We start from the raw sequence: 17,430 nt of genomic DNA, 5'->3' as shown, positions 1-17,430 counted from the left end.
CACCTGCGGGACCTGGAGGGGGACGGTCTTGCGGCATCGCAGGGATGGAGCGTGTCTGGGTCTGGCTGGGGCAAGGTGGGCAGCGGTGAGGCCCCCACGGGCTGGGGGTTTGATTCGCTGCCTGCAGCTGAGCTGGCAAAAAAGGTTCTTTTAATGAAGAATCCAGCATACTTTGATTAAACGAACAGCACTGGCTGACCCAAAGTATTTCCTTTTCTTTTTCAAAACTGTGTATGTGAAACGTTGGCATTTTTTAATCCTGTTTCCCTGAAGCGGTGTGTGAGGCTGGCCGGCCGGGGATGGCTTTGCTTGTTGACCGGCTCGGGCTGCCGGGATGGTGCTGGTGGTGCCGGAGGTGTGTGCCAGCAGAGCGGCCGTTGGTCTTTAGCGCCTAAATGCCCGGTGGGCGAGAGGCTGCTGGTGGTGTCGGCGGTCGCCGGGTACGGCACCGGCTGTGGCACACCGGAGCACTCGGAGCTGGGCAGGCAGCTGCTGCCACGAAAAAGACTTGGCCTTTTTCTGGGAAATTCGGTAATTGGCCCCTAGCCCGGCAGGGTGGGTGCTGGGAGCAGGGCTGGGGCCCGGGGTGCGGCGGGGCTCCAAGGAGCGATGGGTGCTGAATGCGTCTCCTCCAAGCAGCTCTTCTGAAACGTTTTGCTGAGGCCCTCCCTGCGTTTCCTGGCTCGCGGGGTGCGCGCCCTTGTCTCCTGCGCTCCCCCCAGCCCGCCTCTCCCGTCCCGTTGCAGGGCGGTTTGGCAGGGACGGGAGCAGTCGCTTCCCTGGTGCCGGGCGGTTTTTGGTTCGGTGCCTGGGCGATGGCCCCTGCTGCTGGGGAGATGCAGGAGGAGCAGCTTTTGCAGACCAGCTGGTGGGAATCATGGCATTTCCCGGCTCACAGCTGAGCTCGGGAAGGTGTTTTTGTAGCTTCACACGGCTGTGGGTTTGTTTTTTTTTCTTTTTCTGAACTTGCAAGCTGAATGCTGGTTTGGGGTGTGTTTTCCTTTGGAGCCGTTTCACAGCCGAACAGAAGATGCTCTGCGTTCAGCTGTCAGCCCCTGTTACCTTCTGACAGCATGAGGACGGTTTTGTGGAGGCTCGGCTGGAACTGGGGAGGGGGAGACGTTGCGCGGCTGAACTTCTGCACGGGGGTACCAGCTGCGCTCCGCGCAGGCAGCACGAGGGGTTGCTGCTCCTCTTTAACGGTTAAAAGGGAACAGAGCATGGCTGCAGGGTCCCCAGTGCAGGACCAGGACTGTCTGAACTTCTCCTGCTCCAGGGATGTTCTTGGGAACGGGGGAGGACACGGCAGCGGCACCTTGCGATGGGCTGTGCAGGGTGGGAGGTGACCGCACAGGGCTCGGCTGTCCGTGCGGCCGCGCCCAGGCTTCTCTGTGAAAATGGTGGCCTCCCTCGGCGGGGTCGGCCGCTCCCCTCTCCCGGTGAAAACGTGGCTCTGTGCCGGGAGGTCCTGCTACAAGGACGCGGTGGGCTGTCACCGCTCGCTCCCGGGACGTGAGAACTGGTGTGGGTCTGCGGCTCCTGTGCTGGCTGCTGAACCGTTAGCTCAGGTACGTATACCGGGCAGTGAGGAAAGAAGATTTTCTGTCTGAGTGTTTCTTGAACGTGAAGGGAAGGTTTCTCAGTGGTTTCCTCTGGCTTTGCAGTTCACAGGGTCACTGGAAACGTACTGGTGACTGCTAGCAGTTGGTAAGGTTTTCAGAGCAAGTGATGGTGATTCCAACACACGTGGATGCCCTGTGAGGTTTATGCTCTTCCTAAATCCTTGGGCTCTGCTTTTCGAGGCCAGCCTGTATTTTACCCGGTGGTATCGCTCCTCTAGGCTTCCCCACTGCTGTGCCATCCCCTTTGCCCTCCGTGGGGCCCTGCCGCGGCGCTGGGCTTTGGACCATGCACATTTGCATCCCAGAAGCTGCTGCTGCTCTCACCTTGTGCTTCTGTCCAGAAAAGGCTCCTAAGGCACTTGCAGCCCCCTCCTGCTGCTTCCTTGCCCCTGCAGAACCAGCTGCAGGCGGATGTTGTGTTGTATGCTCCTGGGCTGTTGGAGGCATGGCTGGGCCTCACCTCGGGCTCCAGGAGCGGGGCTGGCCAGGGCCCGCAGGGGTGGGGTGGCCGGTGGGATGGCCGCGGTCCCGCTCTGCTCCGGGCTGCTTCCCGCGGGAGCAGGCTCTGCCCTGGGCCCGGTCAGAGAGCGGGGTGAGGCTCCAGGGGATGGCAGGAAAAGATGAATCCTGCACTGCGGAGCTGAGCACTGCCAGGAAACCTCCTCCTGCCATGGCTTCTCAAATTTTTTATTTTTTTTAATCCTTATTTGCCTTCTGGGGCTGCGAGCACTTTGGAATGGGTGTTGTCCCCCTGTGCCTGTCACCTTACACCTAGCTGGGTCTCTGCAAGCTATTTCAGGGAATGGATGGTGGATTGCTCATTTGTTTTTTTCAGTTTTGCAGACATTCCTTGTGGTAAGAGGCCGTGCAGTTCGGGCTGCAGTTCGGGCACACGCTGCCCGCGCCCTCGTCACCGAGCAGAGGCGCGTCTGTCCTTGCCCCAGCACAGAGAGGGCTGCAGGGGGTAATTGCACCTCCTGTTTTGTAGCATCCCTCATTTTCCTGAATCCAGCTGCAACCTTTACGGGGTTTTTAAGATCAGGTTGCTAAGTTACACCTCTTGGAGAGCAGGCTGAGCAGCGTGTTACAGACAGGAGCGGCCGGCGGCTGGGAAGGTCTGGGAGTGGTGTCCCTTTGCAACAACCGGGCTCTCCTGGCCCCTTGCTCTGCCACCCTCCCTCAGTCCCGGGCTGATCTCAGTACCTCGTTTGGCTTTCTTCCCCAAGCCTTCAGCTTTACAAGCTTCCTTTGAAACGCTGTGTGGTCCTGCAGGAGGAGAAGCCGCTGTTTAGCTTCTCCATGAGTTTTTTTTGAATCCTTATTTGCCTTTGGGGGCTGTGAACTCTTCAGGACATGTTTTGTCCCCCTCAGAGCTTGGAAATGGCCTCGTGTGTTGGGGTGTATGGCTGTGACCAAGCCACAGCTCTGGAGCCCCCAACATCAGAAGGACGTGGAGCTGTTGGAGAGGGTCCAGAGGAGGCCACGCAGATGATGGGAGGGCTGGAACAGCTCTGCTGTGAGGCCAGGCTGAGAGAGCTGGGGCTGTTCAGCCTGCAGAAGAGGAGGCTCCGGGGAGACCTGAGAGCGGCTCCCAGTGCCTAAAGGGGGCTGGTGGGAAAGGTGGGGAGAGACTCTTCAGCAGGGCCTGGTGTGACAGGACGAGGGGTCTTGGGGGTCAGGGGTCACCTGATCTGGTTGGGGATATCCCTGCTCCTTGAAGGGGGGTTGGACTAGATGACCTTTGAAGGTCCCTTCCAACCCAAACCATTCTGTGATTCTATGGTTTTAAAACAGAGGGAGGCAGATTCAGACTGGACGTAAGGAAGACATTTTTCACACTGAGGGTGGTGGAGCACTGTCCCAGGTTGCCCAGAGAGGCGGTGGATGCTCCATCCCTGGAAACATTCCAGGCCAGGTTGGCCGGGGCTCTGAGCAACCTGATCTGGTTGGAGATGTCCCTGCTCCTGGCAGGGGGTTGGACTGAGTGGGCTTTTACGCTCCCTTCCCACCCAAACCCTTCTGTGATTCTATGATTGGGTGAGTAGTGGGATTAGGGTTAGTTTTCCCTCCTTGTTGCTGTCTCTGCTGTGTTGCTGGATTTCTGCTGTGGCTGGTGTAGTGACTCCATCCTTCCCCTGGGTTAGGTGGAGACTCTGTCCTCTCTCTTTCAAAATGAGACTAAACTGAGCCTTCAGGCTGGGCTGGGAAGAGACCTCTGGAGAGCAAGTTCTCCCATACGGCAGTAAGTGGGTAGGACGGGCTGGGGGGTGTGCAGGTGCTTGCCGGAGGGATGCAGGATCTGGCTTTCCCCAGTTCAACCTGAATGAACCTTTCCTCTGTCCTTCCCTTCCCTCTATCTCCGCTCCGCCCTTCCCCTCTCTTTCCCTGGGGTGATGGAGGAGCCATCTGCTAAAGACATCACCATGGGGAAGGCACCGGGCACGGCATGTCCTTTGGGTACAGCCACCTTGTTTTGTCGCAGCGGCTATTTCTGGTAGCCTATTGCTAAAGCCTGGGGAAGCAGCGCCCCGGCCCTGGGTGTCACGGGCTGCGGCGTGGGTGGGGAATGCCGGAACAGTCTGCTGGGCTCGCACCCAGTGCGTGCCCCAGGGCTGGTGGCAGGGGACCTGGCCCTGGTGACTGATTTCACATGTCCCCATCGGGCTGCCGACTGGAAGCGATGGAGCTGTCACCGTGCTCCTGCCTGAGCTCTCGTGCGCAGCTGGAAGGGTTTTTCCACTGTTGTCAAGACTTGATTATGTACTCTCCTTTCCACCAAAACTCTGATCAGCGGCTGAATCTAGGCTGGAGCAGCGTTGATTACGGCTCCTAATTGAGCTTTACCCTCCGTCAGGGACCCTCACTGCTGGGACGTGGCACCTCGGTAACGCCTGGCTGCGGAGCCCGCTTGGGAAGCGTACGGAGTGGCGACTGGGCTTCCCGGTGGCTGGCGGCTGCTGCTGAGGCCTCCGGAGTTACGTGGGATGGCAGATCCAGAGAGCTGGGGTTTGCTTGGGAGTTTGGGTTTGAATTTCAGGTTTCCAGTCGCTTTGCTCTTTTCTGCTATAAATCATTGTCTGCAGCTACACAACTTAAAAATTGCTCCTCTAAGGGTGGGAATTCTTCTGTTCCGGCTCCCCGTGTGATTTGTGTGAGCGGCACTGCGGGCACAGAGGGATGGGAGCGCTTAAGACGCTAATGCCGTTCTGCAGGTGACGGAGCTGTGCGCAGGTGCGTTTGAAGCACTGAGATTTACACACGGGGAAAAAGGGAAGGGTTTGAACTCCACCAGAGCCTGGGACTCCTTTACGCAGCACAGCGATGTGGTGTTGCATCCCTGTTGTCCTGTGCCGGTGGAGCGTGTTGCAGTGAGCGGCACATACGTTTTACCGAAATAGAAACGACTCGGGATGCTAATTTGGGCTTTGTACCTCCTGGCATGGCTTGTTTGCACGTGGCTGCAAGAGGAGCGTGGGGCTCAGAGTGGGCGGGCTGGCGCTGTGCTCCGGCGGGGCCGTCCCTGCGCTGGGCGACAGCTCTGCGCGACGGAGCAGCGTCGCCTGGGAACCCGGGGGGTATGCAATTAGTGCAGAAACGAACAAATTTCTGAATCTAAATGTCGAAGCGCGGTCCCCGTCCCTGCTCTGACGGGCATGTCTTTGAGGGTTGGGGTAAGAGGCCCCAACGGTGAGCCCCTGGCTCCTGTCCTCTCCCCGAGCGCTGCCCGGCTGTTGCCGTGCGCCGGGTGCGTTACCATCACACAGGAGATCGCTGCGCGGTGCCACCGCTCTGCCCCAGCCCCTGGGCCGCTGCTGGCCTCTGCGTTACATCAGACGCCAACACCAGTCGGGAGCTGCTGTCGTGTTTGTAACGGGAGTGAAAAACCGATCATCATAAACATAGCGGTGACCGCAGCCGCCGAGGGTCAGCAGCTTTCGCATGGTAGACTCTCCCTGCCTGACCCTGAGGTCCAGCGCGGTGGAAATAGGATAAAACGTAGTGCTGTTGTGTGCGGGGAGGCAGAGCGCTCGCCTTGCCATCCGCACCGGGAGCTCAGCTCTGCGTGATGCTCTGGGACGGGTGGAGAATCGTAGAATCAGGGAATAGTTTGGGTGGGAAGGGAGCGTTAAAGCCCACCCAGTCCAACCCCCTGCCAGGAGCAGGGACATCTCCAACCAGATCAGGTTCCTCAGAGCCCCGGCCAACCTGGCCTGGAATGTTTCCAGGGATGGGGCATCCACCGCCTCTCTGGGCACCCTGGGACAGTGCTCCACCACCCTCAGCGTGAAAATGCTGGGTCTGAGCTGGAGGGAGAGCAAGCAAGAGGGGGAAAGCTCATTTTGTGAGAGGAGGCTGACAGAACCTGCCTTAATCAGCCTAGGAGAATGCAGGCCAAAAGGGGCTGTGGCTGCGGCGTAATGGAAATTAATCACGAGAGCAAACATCAGAGAGGGAGAATAATTATTTAAGCTGAAGGTCTCGTTGGCACATGAACACGTGAGCATAAACCAGCTAAGAACTGGAATTTGGATGGAAATTTGAAGGTTTTGTACTATTCAGTATGAGGCTGGGGAACAACCTTGTGCGAGCAGGGGCCGTTTGCTGAGCCCCGTCGGAGGGTGCCGAGGAGCTCGGTCACCCTGAAGTGGGGCTTTGTGACAACGGGGACGGGGCTGCACCTCGGGGCGATCCCAGCCTGCAGCCCTGGGCACAGGGCAATCCTTCCACATCTCCTCGCACCGTGGCCATGCTGTCTCCATTCCTTTTCATCGCATTTCTGGGATCTTTGCAGCATGTCCTGGGCCGGTGTCATCCCCGAGGGTGGCACCTGAGGACCATCCCTTGAGGGACACTGAGGTGAAACAGGAGAAAGGGAACCTCCTCGGCAAACTCTGGGCTTTTGGAGGAGGAGGAGGCTGGTGGTCAGGCTGCTAGTGTGTTGGTCTGCATCTTGGTCACCCCTGCAGCTTTGGAGCCCCATCATCAGACTTGAGTTGAGTTTTGACCCCACAGAGACCTTGAACTTGTGTTTCTGTGCGTTGCGTGGCAGCTTCGTGACCTCTGTCGTGCCTGCTGCGCGAGTATGTCTTGGCACAGTCTGGACCTTCCCTGTGGCACGTGTCCCCCTGAGGGGCCTGGTTTCCCCCATGAGAAGCATTCTGCTGTCTCAGGCGATGCTCGCTGCTATGTGGGGCTTTTAACTCTCTTAGGGGGAATTTGTGTCACTTCAGTCCTGAACCTTCTGCGTCGTTTATTTGCTGAATTCTGATTGTCTGTGCATTCTGAGGTGGAGCGGGTGCTAGAACGCTCCGTGTGCTGTTTGTGCTGATTGTGGCGTGCAGCTCAAGACGCAAATCCTAATTAAAACACGCTGCCGGAGGGAGAAGGTTTACTGAGCTCGCAGCAGCTTTGCAAACGAAGGTGCGGTTTGGTGTTGGGAGGGACCGCGTGTTCCCAGTGCGGTGGCAGCGCTGTGTGATACAGCAGGCTCCTGCTTTGAAGAAGCCATCCCACCGACTCAACGGGCTGTGCCCTGTGTTTTCTCCCCTCAAGGTCTCTGGACAGAAAGCTGCAGCGGCCGCTCCTGGGGAAGTCCCGGACGCTGCCCAGCATCCCGCAGTCCCCAGTCCTGAGCAGGATTCCACTCCTCGACTCTGCGGCGTACAGGGAAGAGATGCCGGAGCAGAAGCCCTACAAGAAGGCCTCGGCCTCCGACCGCCAGAAAGGCTGCACGGTCCCTTCTACTGGTGAGTGCCGCTGTGCTGGGACCACCTTCCGCCTCTTCTGCCAGGGGGCTGCAAAATCCTAGCAAACCTTTCCTGCTTCTCCAGGGGCAGAAATAACTAAATAAATCCAATCCCAGTCTTTGTGGGGTTTATCCTGCTCCAAAGCCAGCCCTTCTTGATGAGGTTTGGGTGGTTGTTTGGTTGGTTGGTTGTTTTTTTACCACTCTCTGAGCCTTTCTTTGAGCCTAAAACCTCCCCATCTTTCCTGTTATGCTGAGGAAAAAGCAGAGTCTTCTCATGAAAGCCACCCAACGTGGGGAGGTGATGGTCAGAGCCTTCTGCCTCTGGGTGAGCTCCATCTCCTGCCCACCTGTGCTGGGGTCAGCTGCTGCCTCTGTGGCTCTCTGGTCTCCGCACAGACCACGGTGCCTCTTTTCTGGGGTGTGAAGTGGCTTCAGCGCTCTCCTGGCTGGTTCCCGTTGGGAGCAGCGGCAGAGAACGGCACCGCTGTGCTCTTCCCGTTGTCCGGGCCTGGGGTGGGGATTTGCTGGAGCGAACGCTCCCCAGCCTGCCGGTGTGCGTCGGCCTTCGGGTCAGTGGAGGGTTTTTATCGTGTTGTTCTACTCTGGTGCTGATCCCGATGAAATACCAATATGGTCGGAGCAGCTGCTCTGAGGAAGTTTATCGGCAAACTCATTGATGGCCAAAGTGTTTCAGTGTGTTTGGTGCCAGCAGAAAATCACTCTGGGGCCATAAAAATGATGGGGAAGGGATTATGAGCCCTGGAAAGGCCTGCAAGCCAGGGCTGACAATCCAGCGCCAAATAACGTACTGATGAAACAGCTCCCTGCGAACAGCGCCCTTGGATTTTTTTTATTTTTATGTCTTTTAAACCTCGACTGCTCGCAGTCAGATTGCTGTGAGCTGCTGAGTGGAGCAGCTGCCCAAACCCTGGATTAATTTTGATGCTCTGCAGGCTGCGTTTCGTATCCTGGTGCTGCTAATTCTCCCAAAAGGCGTGCGCGGAGGGGATCTTGGCACGTCGCTGAGCCCGTCCTGCGCTCGCCGCAGCAGTGCTCCTGGCTGTGCGGCCATGCCCCAGCAGCTGCTCTCCGCTGCGTGGGGACCCCCTGGTTGTCCTTTCAGCCCGTCAGATTGTTAGAGCGGGAGCGGGTCGCGGTGTGGGAGGAAGACCTGTGGGGAAGCTTGTGTGTGTGTCTCCTGGGGACACGAGGGCTGGGACGCTGGGGGGTAGGTAGGTAATGGCAGGCGACTCTGTTCCTTGGAATCGAAGACGGCTTGTGATGTTCTGCGAGCCCTGGGGATCTCCTGGGTCGTGGTTTGCGAGGACAGACCTGAGTAGATGGTGGAGGTCTGCTCCTGGCAGAGGGCAAACCCAAGTGCTTTGCAGGACTTGTGCTTGAGAGAGCACCCCCGTGAAGGGCGCGGCATCCATTCCCCACCCGCCGGGTCCCTGTGCTGGTGCTTCCAGGGAGCCGTGCTGGAGCTGCAGGGAGTGGGTGGGAGGCTGGTGTAAGACCGCGGGATGAGGTCCCAGGGAGAGTCAGACCCCCGGCAAACCTCCTCACAAACGCCGCCTCTCGTGTGAGCGCAGACGTGCCTGCGTGCCACGGAGCGAACCCCGCGCGCCGCCCTCCCTGCACGGGTGTGGGGACTGCGCACGGCCGGGGTTCAGAGCGTTGCTCTCCTCGTGGCTGGGAGGTGCCCAGGGTGCCAGGAGGAGGAGGAGGAGTATCAGCACCCCTGGAGACTGGAAGGCTCCCTCCACAGCCAGAGCCCTGGATCAATGAATGAGGAGTTGTTTTCTGTGCAGGTCCTCCCAGGTTGCTTTCGTGGCTCCATGATACTCAGTTAGGAACTGCTAATTAGCTGCTCATTAAGGCTATCAGCATGCTGTCATGGAGGGAAAAAGAAAAGGATGCGTTTCTCAACGTTGCCTGGCTATCGTATCAGTCTCTGGCAGCCTGGATCGTGAGTTTGGCAGCATTTGCCTGTGACACACAGCTCTGGATTCGCCCCAGCCCTGGGACACGCAGCGGTGGCCTCGGTCGGGGCGAGAGGCCTGGCCCCGCCTGCGGGGATGCGGCAGCTCTCAGGCTGCAGGGGCTGCGCTGCCGGCAGGGTGCGAGGCCGGGGCGGCAGGACGAGGGCTGAGCAGCACGTGGCGCAGGATGAGTGTCGATCTTGCGTCTCTGTTGAACTTAAAACCTTTTGTGTTGCTCACAGCGGCTGAGGGATCAGCTCGTCTGTGGTGAGAGAGGAAGAACCGGAGAGGCAGCGGGTCTCTGTCCGTGCTGCCCCGCGGTCCTGTGGTGCGTGTCCTCCCCAGCGTTTCAGATTCAGAAAGAAGTGAGGCTTTGCAGCAATTGTTATTGCCAAGCCCAAGAAGATGCTTTATCTTCTAGAAGTGCTGATGTTGCCGGGCGTAGCTCTGGGTGGCAGAGAGGTGAGTGGCGTCAAGGCAGAAGAGGATGAGGATGGTTGGCCTCCAGCCTGTGGGCTTGCTCCTGTCCCTGGCATTTCCTCTCCAGGGACTTCTTGGTCGTCCCCTTCTGCCTGTTCCAGCGGGGAACTGATTGATCACTGATTTACTTTGGTAGAAATCGGGAACAAGCTCCTTCAGCACGTAGAAAAGCTTTTTGGGGTAGGCAGGGTCCTGGCTCCCTGCGTGGTGGCTCCGCATGAGTCAGATCTGGTCAGTGAGGTCAAATGTGACCAGATGTGACCTGTGGGGCTTTGAACCACAGCTCCTTCATCCCCGGGAGAGGTGTCCCGTGTGGAGGAGTGGGTGCAGTGGGTGGCTGTCCTTTCCCTTCCACCCCGGCAGCTGGGCTTTGCGCAGCACGCAGCCTCGGCCCTCCCTCTCGTGGGGCGGCAGAGCAGGGGTGGCTGCGTCTGGGCACGCCGTGGGGCCGGGAAGGGACGGCCTTGGGGACAGAGGGTGGTGCAGGCCGTGGCCGAGCCATGGCAGGTGGGGACGGGGGCACCTGGGCTGGTTCCTCCTTCCGTGGGCGATTTTCCTGCATGTTGGGTGGGTCTCCTCCTGGGCTCGGCGCCGGGCTCGTGGCGCTTCCCGCTGCGTCCCCGCAGCGATGCTGTCTCGTGGCGGCAGTCTGGATCCGGGCTCTGATTGACGTGTTTGTGCCTTAAATAATCACAGCTTTCAAACAGCGGTTCCTGCGTTGTGTGAGCTGACATTTGGAGAGGAGCAGCAGCAGCTTATTAAATGGAAAGCAGGGGAGGAAAAAAACCCAGATGCGATGCCAGGTAGTGCTGTGCTCCAGGCTGCCTCTTTGTTTGCGTTGTGAAGCTCCCTGCCTTTCTCTGCTTCCCTCCTGTCCTCTCGGTTCTGCTGGTTTCAGGTCGGTGCTGTCAGATCCGCTGGCGGGGCTTGGCACGCGGTGAGCTGCCTGCACCTCGGGGCGCTCGGGGCAGAGACCCTTTTGTGGAGAGGCGGAAGATGGAGCGGCTCTGAGGCTGCGGTGTCCAGCCTGTCTCCCATCACGTTCCGTGTAAAACCCGCAGCATTGCTGGGTAAACTGGCCTGCACTCACTTTGTGGCTGACTTTTACTTTGAGGCCGTTTTTATTTTAAGCTCTGGAAGCGTTTTGCTCCTCCTAGCCCTGGCCTAGCGCAGTCGTGGACCAAAGCGTGGTGGAGCACTGGCCCAGGTTGCCCAGAGAGGCGGTGGATGCCCCATCCCTGGAAACATTCCAGGCCAGGTTGGCCGGGGCTCTGAGCAACCTGATCTGGTTGGAGATGTCCCTGCTCCTGGCAGGGGGTTGGACTGGGTGGGCTTTTACGCTCCCTTCCCACCCTGTGGTTCTGTGATTCGTGCCCGGAGCTGCTGGGTGTTTCAGCAAGCAGAGAAGAGAGATCTTGCCTTGGGAAGAGGCTGCAGGAGGGGGAGAGTTGCTGAGATACCTTTTGGGCTGCAGTGGCTAACAATTGATCATTTTTACAGGAATTGAGCCAGATGGTTTATTGTTTATTTGTTATGGCTTTTGAGAAGTGATTTTGGCTCGGGGGTGGGAGGCAGGGCAAACTCCAGAGATGAAGACGAGATCAGGGAAAAAAAGCGTGTGGTGTCCAAGCTGCTCGGGGAAGAGCAGAGCGCTGATATTATGGAGACGTTTCCTGTTGTGTTTTGTTATTTTCCCTTTTGTTGCGATGAAATCTGGTCAGCCCCATCCTGGCAGCGGCAGCTCTGCGTGGCGCTGGCTGTCCTCTGCCGCCGCTTTCTCAGCCTCAGTGAGCTTTTGTCCCCGGACGCTCGGGCCCCGCGGTGCTGCGTGGTGCTGGGCTGTGTGAGCTCGCAGAAACCCGAGGTCTGCTTTCTGTCCTCGGTTTGGCTGCTGATTTGTTCTGGGCCATGCTGTGAAGAGTTTTTGGAGGAGGAGATGGCAGTAAACCCTTTTGCAGTTTGCAGCATTTGCGGTGCCTCGGTTTTCCCCTTCACAAAGCGAGGTTTGGTGTCGTTACCAAGCGCAGCGCGCGTGAACACCTGTAGAAGAGCTCTGCCTTGGTACAGATGCGTAGCACTAACACCAGCAGCACGTGGTGCTGATTGCAAGGTTTTTATTCCTTTAAAAAAAACCCAGACCGTTTTCTTTTAATGTGGAATGTCTTCTTGGACTTGGGGTGAGGAAGGATGAGTGAAATTTTTTTGTTTCTCTCTAAATGACCCTTTTAAACGGGATAACCCTAGTAGAGTTCAATAGCAGGAAGCTTTGAGGTTCTAGGGTTTTGGTCTGCTGGAGATTCTGAGTAACAGTCTTTGTGCTGCAGTAGTGCTGGAGGCCCTGGCTCTGGCCAAGCCTTCGTTGTGCTCAACCGCATTGGACCAGTTCCTGCCAGGAGGGTGCTGGGGGCTGTGGGTACGTGAGGCTGGGCAGGGTGGGAGCAGGACTGTTGCCTGGGACAGGCGGGGACAGGGGGTACGCAGGCAGGGACGTCCCCTCCAGGGAGCGAGTTCTGCAGCATCCGTACCCCACAGCGTGCTGGCGGGTGTGGGGTGGGCAGAGGGGGTCCGGAGGGGTAGGACACGGCCGAGGCTGTGGCTCTGATGGCGTGGTGTGTCCTCCTGCTCCCCAGGGGAGGCCTGGCGGCTGGAGGACGACTGCACGGACCCCCCCAGGGACCCCCAGCTCAGCACGGCGGTGGAGGATGCCCCGTTCAGCTACTTCCGCACCCGCTCCTTCTACATGCGGAAGAGCCTGTCGGTTGACAACCACCTGGGCTCCCTCAGCTACACTGTCCACCCGGCAGAGACGAAGGCTGAGCGCGTCAAGACCAAGCTGCGGCGGCAATTCGTGAGTATCGGGGCGCCTGACCCCCCTGCATTCACACGCATGCGGCTTCCCAAAACCAGCGATATGTCGGAGAGCTGTTTTTACGTGCGGCGTTGCCGAAACAACAGAAAAAGAGGCCACACCAGCCTGGGGGAGCAGATGGTGAGCAGCGCGAGTTTGCCCACATCGTGGCAGAGCCCTCGCCTCGCCTGCGCCTGGCGGGGTTTCTGGCTCCCCGCTCCCCACCACGCTGCTGCGGGCTCGGAGGCGGCTGTGGCTCAGCCGGGCGATGCGTGGGGTGAGGGCCTTCTCTCTGGGTGCTGCTGTCCAAAGCGTGAAAGAAGGCTGAAAGTAAGAAATGAGTTTTCCTCTCCTCTACCTCACCTGCGCAAGCAAGCGGGTGTTTCTGAGGGTTTGCAGATGGGCACAGCGCGGGGCTGGGCTGAGCGCTGAGCCCCTGGGGCAGGGGTCCGGCCCATCGGAGCATCCTGGTAGCGGACAGCAGGGACGCGCTGGGGCTGTGCCACAGCTGCAGGAGCCTCTGATCAATGTTTAATGGGCTTTGCCTCTTCTCTTTCCCAGAGACACTTGATGCGGGGGTTTGAACAGCCTTCCTCCTGCCTTGTTACCGGCCTCAGGGTTGTAATGAGGGCTCGGGTGTCCTCCTGCTGAAAAGCACTGGGTGTTGGTTGGAAATGGGTGAGAGCGTCAGTACAATGGGGGCAGAGAGGGGGAGCGGGCGGCTCTGCAACCCACAGTGCCACTGAGAGCTGCCGGCCGAGGCTGCAGCGCTCGCCCTGCCGTAGGCGTTGGACAGACGCACCTTTTGAGACCCCCAACAGCTTCCCTCTAGCCCGGAGGAGGGGCTGATCCCCCTACCCGGTTGCAGACTGGTGTCCCCTGGGCTGCGGCAGCCGTGAAGTGGCTCTGTGGGAGCTGCTGCCTCGGACTCGGGAAGCGGGTGAAAGCCTCGGGGATGGAGATGAGGAGAAGCAGGATGGAGCCTCCGATGAGTGGCTCAGAGAGGTTGGAGGTGTTTAAGATGAGGCGGTGCTGCTGCGGGGTAAGGCACGGAAATCTGCTTTGTTTGTCTTTCAGCCTGGATCCACAGCCCCAGGCTGTGCCCAGGAGAGCAGGAGGTCGCTGAGATGTTGGGGACCGTTCCCCTTTCAGAGGGGTCTTTCAGTATCTCCGTGGGACCTGTCACCCACAGCCTCCTGTCTGCAGCGGTGATGGGCACAGAAGGCGTGGGAGGGCTCAACCAGCATCCTGGTACCTGCGGAGAGGTGGGCCCTGCCCTTCCCCGTGGGGCAACCCCCTGCCCTGGGGCCAGCCGCTACCTGCTCAGCGCCACGCCAGCAGCTCTCTGTGGCTGATTCACCTTGGCCTTCATGAGGCTTTGGGGACCTTTACCTTTCCTCAATGCACCCAGGGAGCTGATTGTTGTCCATCAAGGAACAGAGCAGGATTTTTGTATGGTGGGCTTTTTTTTCGTGCTATGTGATTTCTGGTTTGTTTCAACAGCTCAAAGGTGTTGCTGTGGGCTTGGCTGCGGGCTGGGACCTTGTGAGACCCACTGAGAGAAGCAGACTCGTCCCACCTGGAAAGGGCCTCAGCAGGGCCCTTCAGTGGAGGCTCGGGGCAAAGAGTGCGCAGGAAGCTGAGCCAGCAGCTCGTTAGCTGAGGGTTGGGCCGGTACCAGGCAAGTATTCCCCACACAGCTGGGGGGAGAGAGCGCCTGGTTTTTCAGTTCAAAGATGAGGTGCTGCTAACCTGGGGAAGTTATTTCCAAGAAGAGGTAGCTAGAGCTGTTCTCCTGAGGTTTGGTGATGACTCTCCATCTCTGTGCCGGAGGCGCTGCAGTTTCCCCGGGTTCGCGTTGTGCCCTGGCCCGCTGCGCCATGCCGGCGCTGCCCAGCCCTGGCTCCGAGCGCGGCTGGTGGGGAAACCGGTGCCAGGTGAGAGCCGCTCTCCCCGTGCGCGGCAGAGCGTCTACAGGAGAGAGTGTGATTTGCCTTTTCCACAGTGGCTCACCTGGGACCTCTTAGGAAAGCGCGTATTTAAAGCTTGATTCATTTTTCCGGGCTGTTGTGCTTACCCAGCTCGTAACGTTATGTTTCTGGCTTTGCTCTGCGCTGACAGCCTGAGCGATGCCGCTGCTGGGCTTTCTGTTTTGGGAATTGGTGAGCGAGGGGGCAGCCAGGACCCTCGCCTGGCGGTAAGGAGGTGGGGCAGAGCTGTTGCCCACGTGCGTCCTGTGCCGTGCGGCTGTCTCGCATGCGTTTGATGAGGCTCTGTGCCTAACGAAGGCTTCCTGCTGGTCATGGGCATCTAGGCTTCTCCAGGGAAGAATTTATTGCAGCTCATCTGAAAACATTTGAAGCTTGTGTCCCTGGGGTACGGCATGCTGGAGCGCTGCCGGTGTTGCTGAGGCATCTTTCCGCCTCCCTCCTGGTGCGGGGGCACCACCTGCAGATCCTGCCCCGGCCCGTTTCCCAGGAGCAGCCACCCTTCCCGTGCCCACCCGAGGCGAGCACGCCTGCCTTCCTCCGAACGCACGGTGGAGGGTGGATGTCCCCCGGCCGCGTAGCTGGTGGCATGTGTCTGCGGTCCCGCTGCTGGTGTGTGATGGATCTGCACGTACAGATTACTTGAATTTGCATAATTTGAATTTTAAATGAATTCCAATTTTTCTGATTGTCAGAACGAGTTTTCTTTCTAATAAGCCTTTCCTTTTAACTCCTCTAAGGCTTGTAATGTGGGCGACGTTTCCGCCCGTGAGAGAGAGGAGGATCTGATTGCTTTTGACATCTGTCTCTCACAGGGATCCTCTGCCTTGCCCCAGCGGGTCCAGCGTACCCGTGCTGTGACAGAGGCAGCGGCCGTGGCCAGGGCTGGGACCGTGCTCGGAGACCCTGCGCGTGTTGCTTTGGGTCACTCGGTGATGGGCAGGGGAACGGTTTGGGGTTTGTGCCCAGCTGGAGCCGCGCTGCCTCGCAGCCGGCCGGTGGGGAGTGGGGCTGGGACCTTCTGCCGTGTCCCTTGCCTGGCAAGAGGAGCGGAGTGACCCAGCCCGTTGCTGCGTGACAGGCTGTGGTGAAACTTCTTGTCTTCGCAGGAGCCCTGATGGTTAAAGGTGGAATTAACCCTGTTAAGCTCAGTATTAACCTCACAGCGCGTGAAAGGAGGTCACCTGGGCTGAGTCACCGTGATGACTGCTAGGACAGTCAGTGCAGATTACAGCAGCGCTCTGACTCAACTTGTACTTTGGTTTTTCTTTTTCCGTTTTTTTTCCCCTGTTGGGATTTTGAAGTTCTCTGTATCTAGGCCAGCCGTTCTGACGTTGCCCACCGACATTTTGACATTACGAGGGAACCTGTTGAGCTGATGGCGTGATCCTGCCGCTCCCCAGAGAGGAAGAGCTGGCAGCGCCCCGCGTCCTGGCGTGCTGGCCGAGGCTTCGTTAGCTTGATTTGCAGCAGGTCTCTATCCTGCACCTCTGGAGTGAAATGCTGCTCTTTGCGTGCCGCGGAACAGCTAGCGTTGGTGTTACCACGCTGCAGCAGCCGGTGCGGCTCTGGTGTCACTGGTGCTGCCCCAGCTGGCCTGGCGCTTCTGCCTGCTCTGGTTCCTGCGTGTTTGGAGTGGGTGAGAGCCCAGGTTGTGCTCTTGCCTGGCTGTGTTCTCATGCACTGATTTATTTTATTTTAATATTGTTATTATTTTTCTGTGGTCTTTTTTGCAGACAGTCATTCTGTTGTGAAAAGTCTGTGCCCCCCAGGAAAGACATAGAGCCCTGTTTGTCTTTGAGCTCTATGGATGAGTTGAGCAGAGGTAATCCTCGCCTTACAAAACCCGGAATGAAGGAGGAAAGGCTGACAGGAACGGTACAGCCTGGGAGAGGGAGGCAGTGAGGACAGACACTTGCGTTGTGGCAGAAACCCGGTCAGGTCTGGTGCTCAGTGGAGTTACGGACGGTGCTGGGGCTGTAGGAGGGGGCAGGTACAGTGACATGTACCCATCCGGGTTCTCCTGTTCCTGTGGATTCTGGGTATCCGTCCAGAAATTTCTCGTGTTCCTGATGGATGCTGCGGTGATGTTAGGGAGCTGGAGCGCAGAGGTCTGTGCAGACGCCACCTTGCCCCAGAGCAGCACCACTCCGTGGGATCTGAGTGTCCCGGTCTGGGCTGTTGGTGCCAGACAGAGCCCTGAGCAGAACGGTTTCTGCTTGGTGGGACCCATCCCTGCGTTCTCATGACGGTTTGATCTTGTTCCTTGGTGTGCAGGGACTCGCCGAGTCTGTCGGGTGCAGTCTGTCGTCTCCCGCGTGCAGCCGGTGCCGGAGGCGCTGGTGTGATGCCTGTAGTGACAGCAAAGCCAGGCTCAGCCCCGCTGCAATCCCGCTGATGCCAGTGAAATCGGACTGGTGTAACTCTCTCCCGCTTGCTTGATTTTATTTGGTTGTTTTCCAGCGCTGGTGCAGAACAGCTCGCTCTCACACCTGATTTCAGAAAACGTTAGCACACAGCCAGTCAATGCTTGTTTGTGCCCTGTAGTTCAGTGTAACAGGGAAAAAAAAAGGGATAAAATTAAAGGCTGGAGCCGTGCAGGAGGCAGTCAACTGCGTTTCAGGAAGAGGTGGAGTAGCACGGCGAGCGTTGTACGGGATCTGCGCACACGCCGCCCTCAGTTCTGTGAGGCATGGTTGCAGGGTCTGTCTGACCCTGGAGGAAAAGGCAAAGGTGGGTGAGGGACGCAGGCTGTGCATCG

At 58.5% G+C, this 17,430-nt stretch overlaps 1 protein-coding gene across 9 annotated transcripts in view; it reads left to right on the top strand.

Annotated features, from left to right (window-relative positions):
• LOC104474960 (ankyrin repeat and fibronectin type-III domain-containing protein 1) overlaps positions 1-17,430 on the top strand; it is a 233,196-nt gene that overhangs the window by 65,039 nt on the left and 150,727 nt on the right. For all 9 annotated transcript variants that reach the window (XM_086759449.1, XM_086759443.1, XM_086759441.1 and 6 more), the window contains 2 exons: positions 7,176-7,369; positions 12,464-12,681. In XM_086759449.1, coding sequence (XP_086615575.1) covers positions 7,297-7,369; positions 12,464-12,681 — 291 coding nt within the window. In that variant the 5' untranslated portion in view covers positions 7,176-7,296. The remainder of the gene's footprint in view (positions 1-7,175; positions 7,370-12,463; positions 12,682-17,430) is intronic.

Source organism: Chlamydotis macqueenii, chromosome 15, assembly GCF_036417535.1.
Source record: "Chlamydotis macqueenii isolate bChlMac1 chromosome 15, bChlMac1.mat, whole genome shotgun sequence".
Classification (NCBI taxonomy): Eukaryota; Metazoa; Chordata; class Aves; order Otidiformes; family Otididae; genus Chlamydotis; species Chlamydotis macqueenii.
This window is presented reverse-complemented; position numbering and strand designations above follow the sequence as displayed.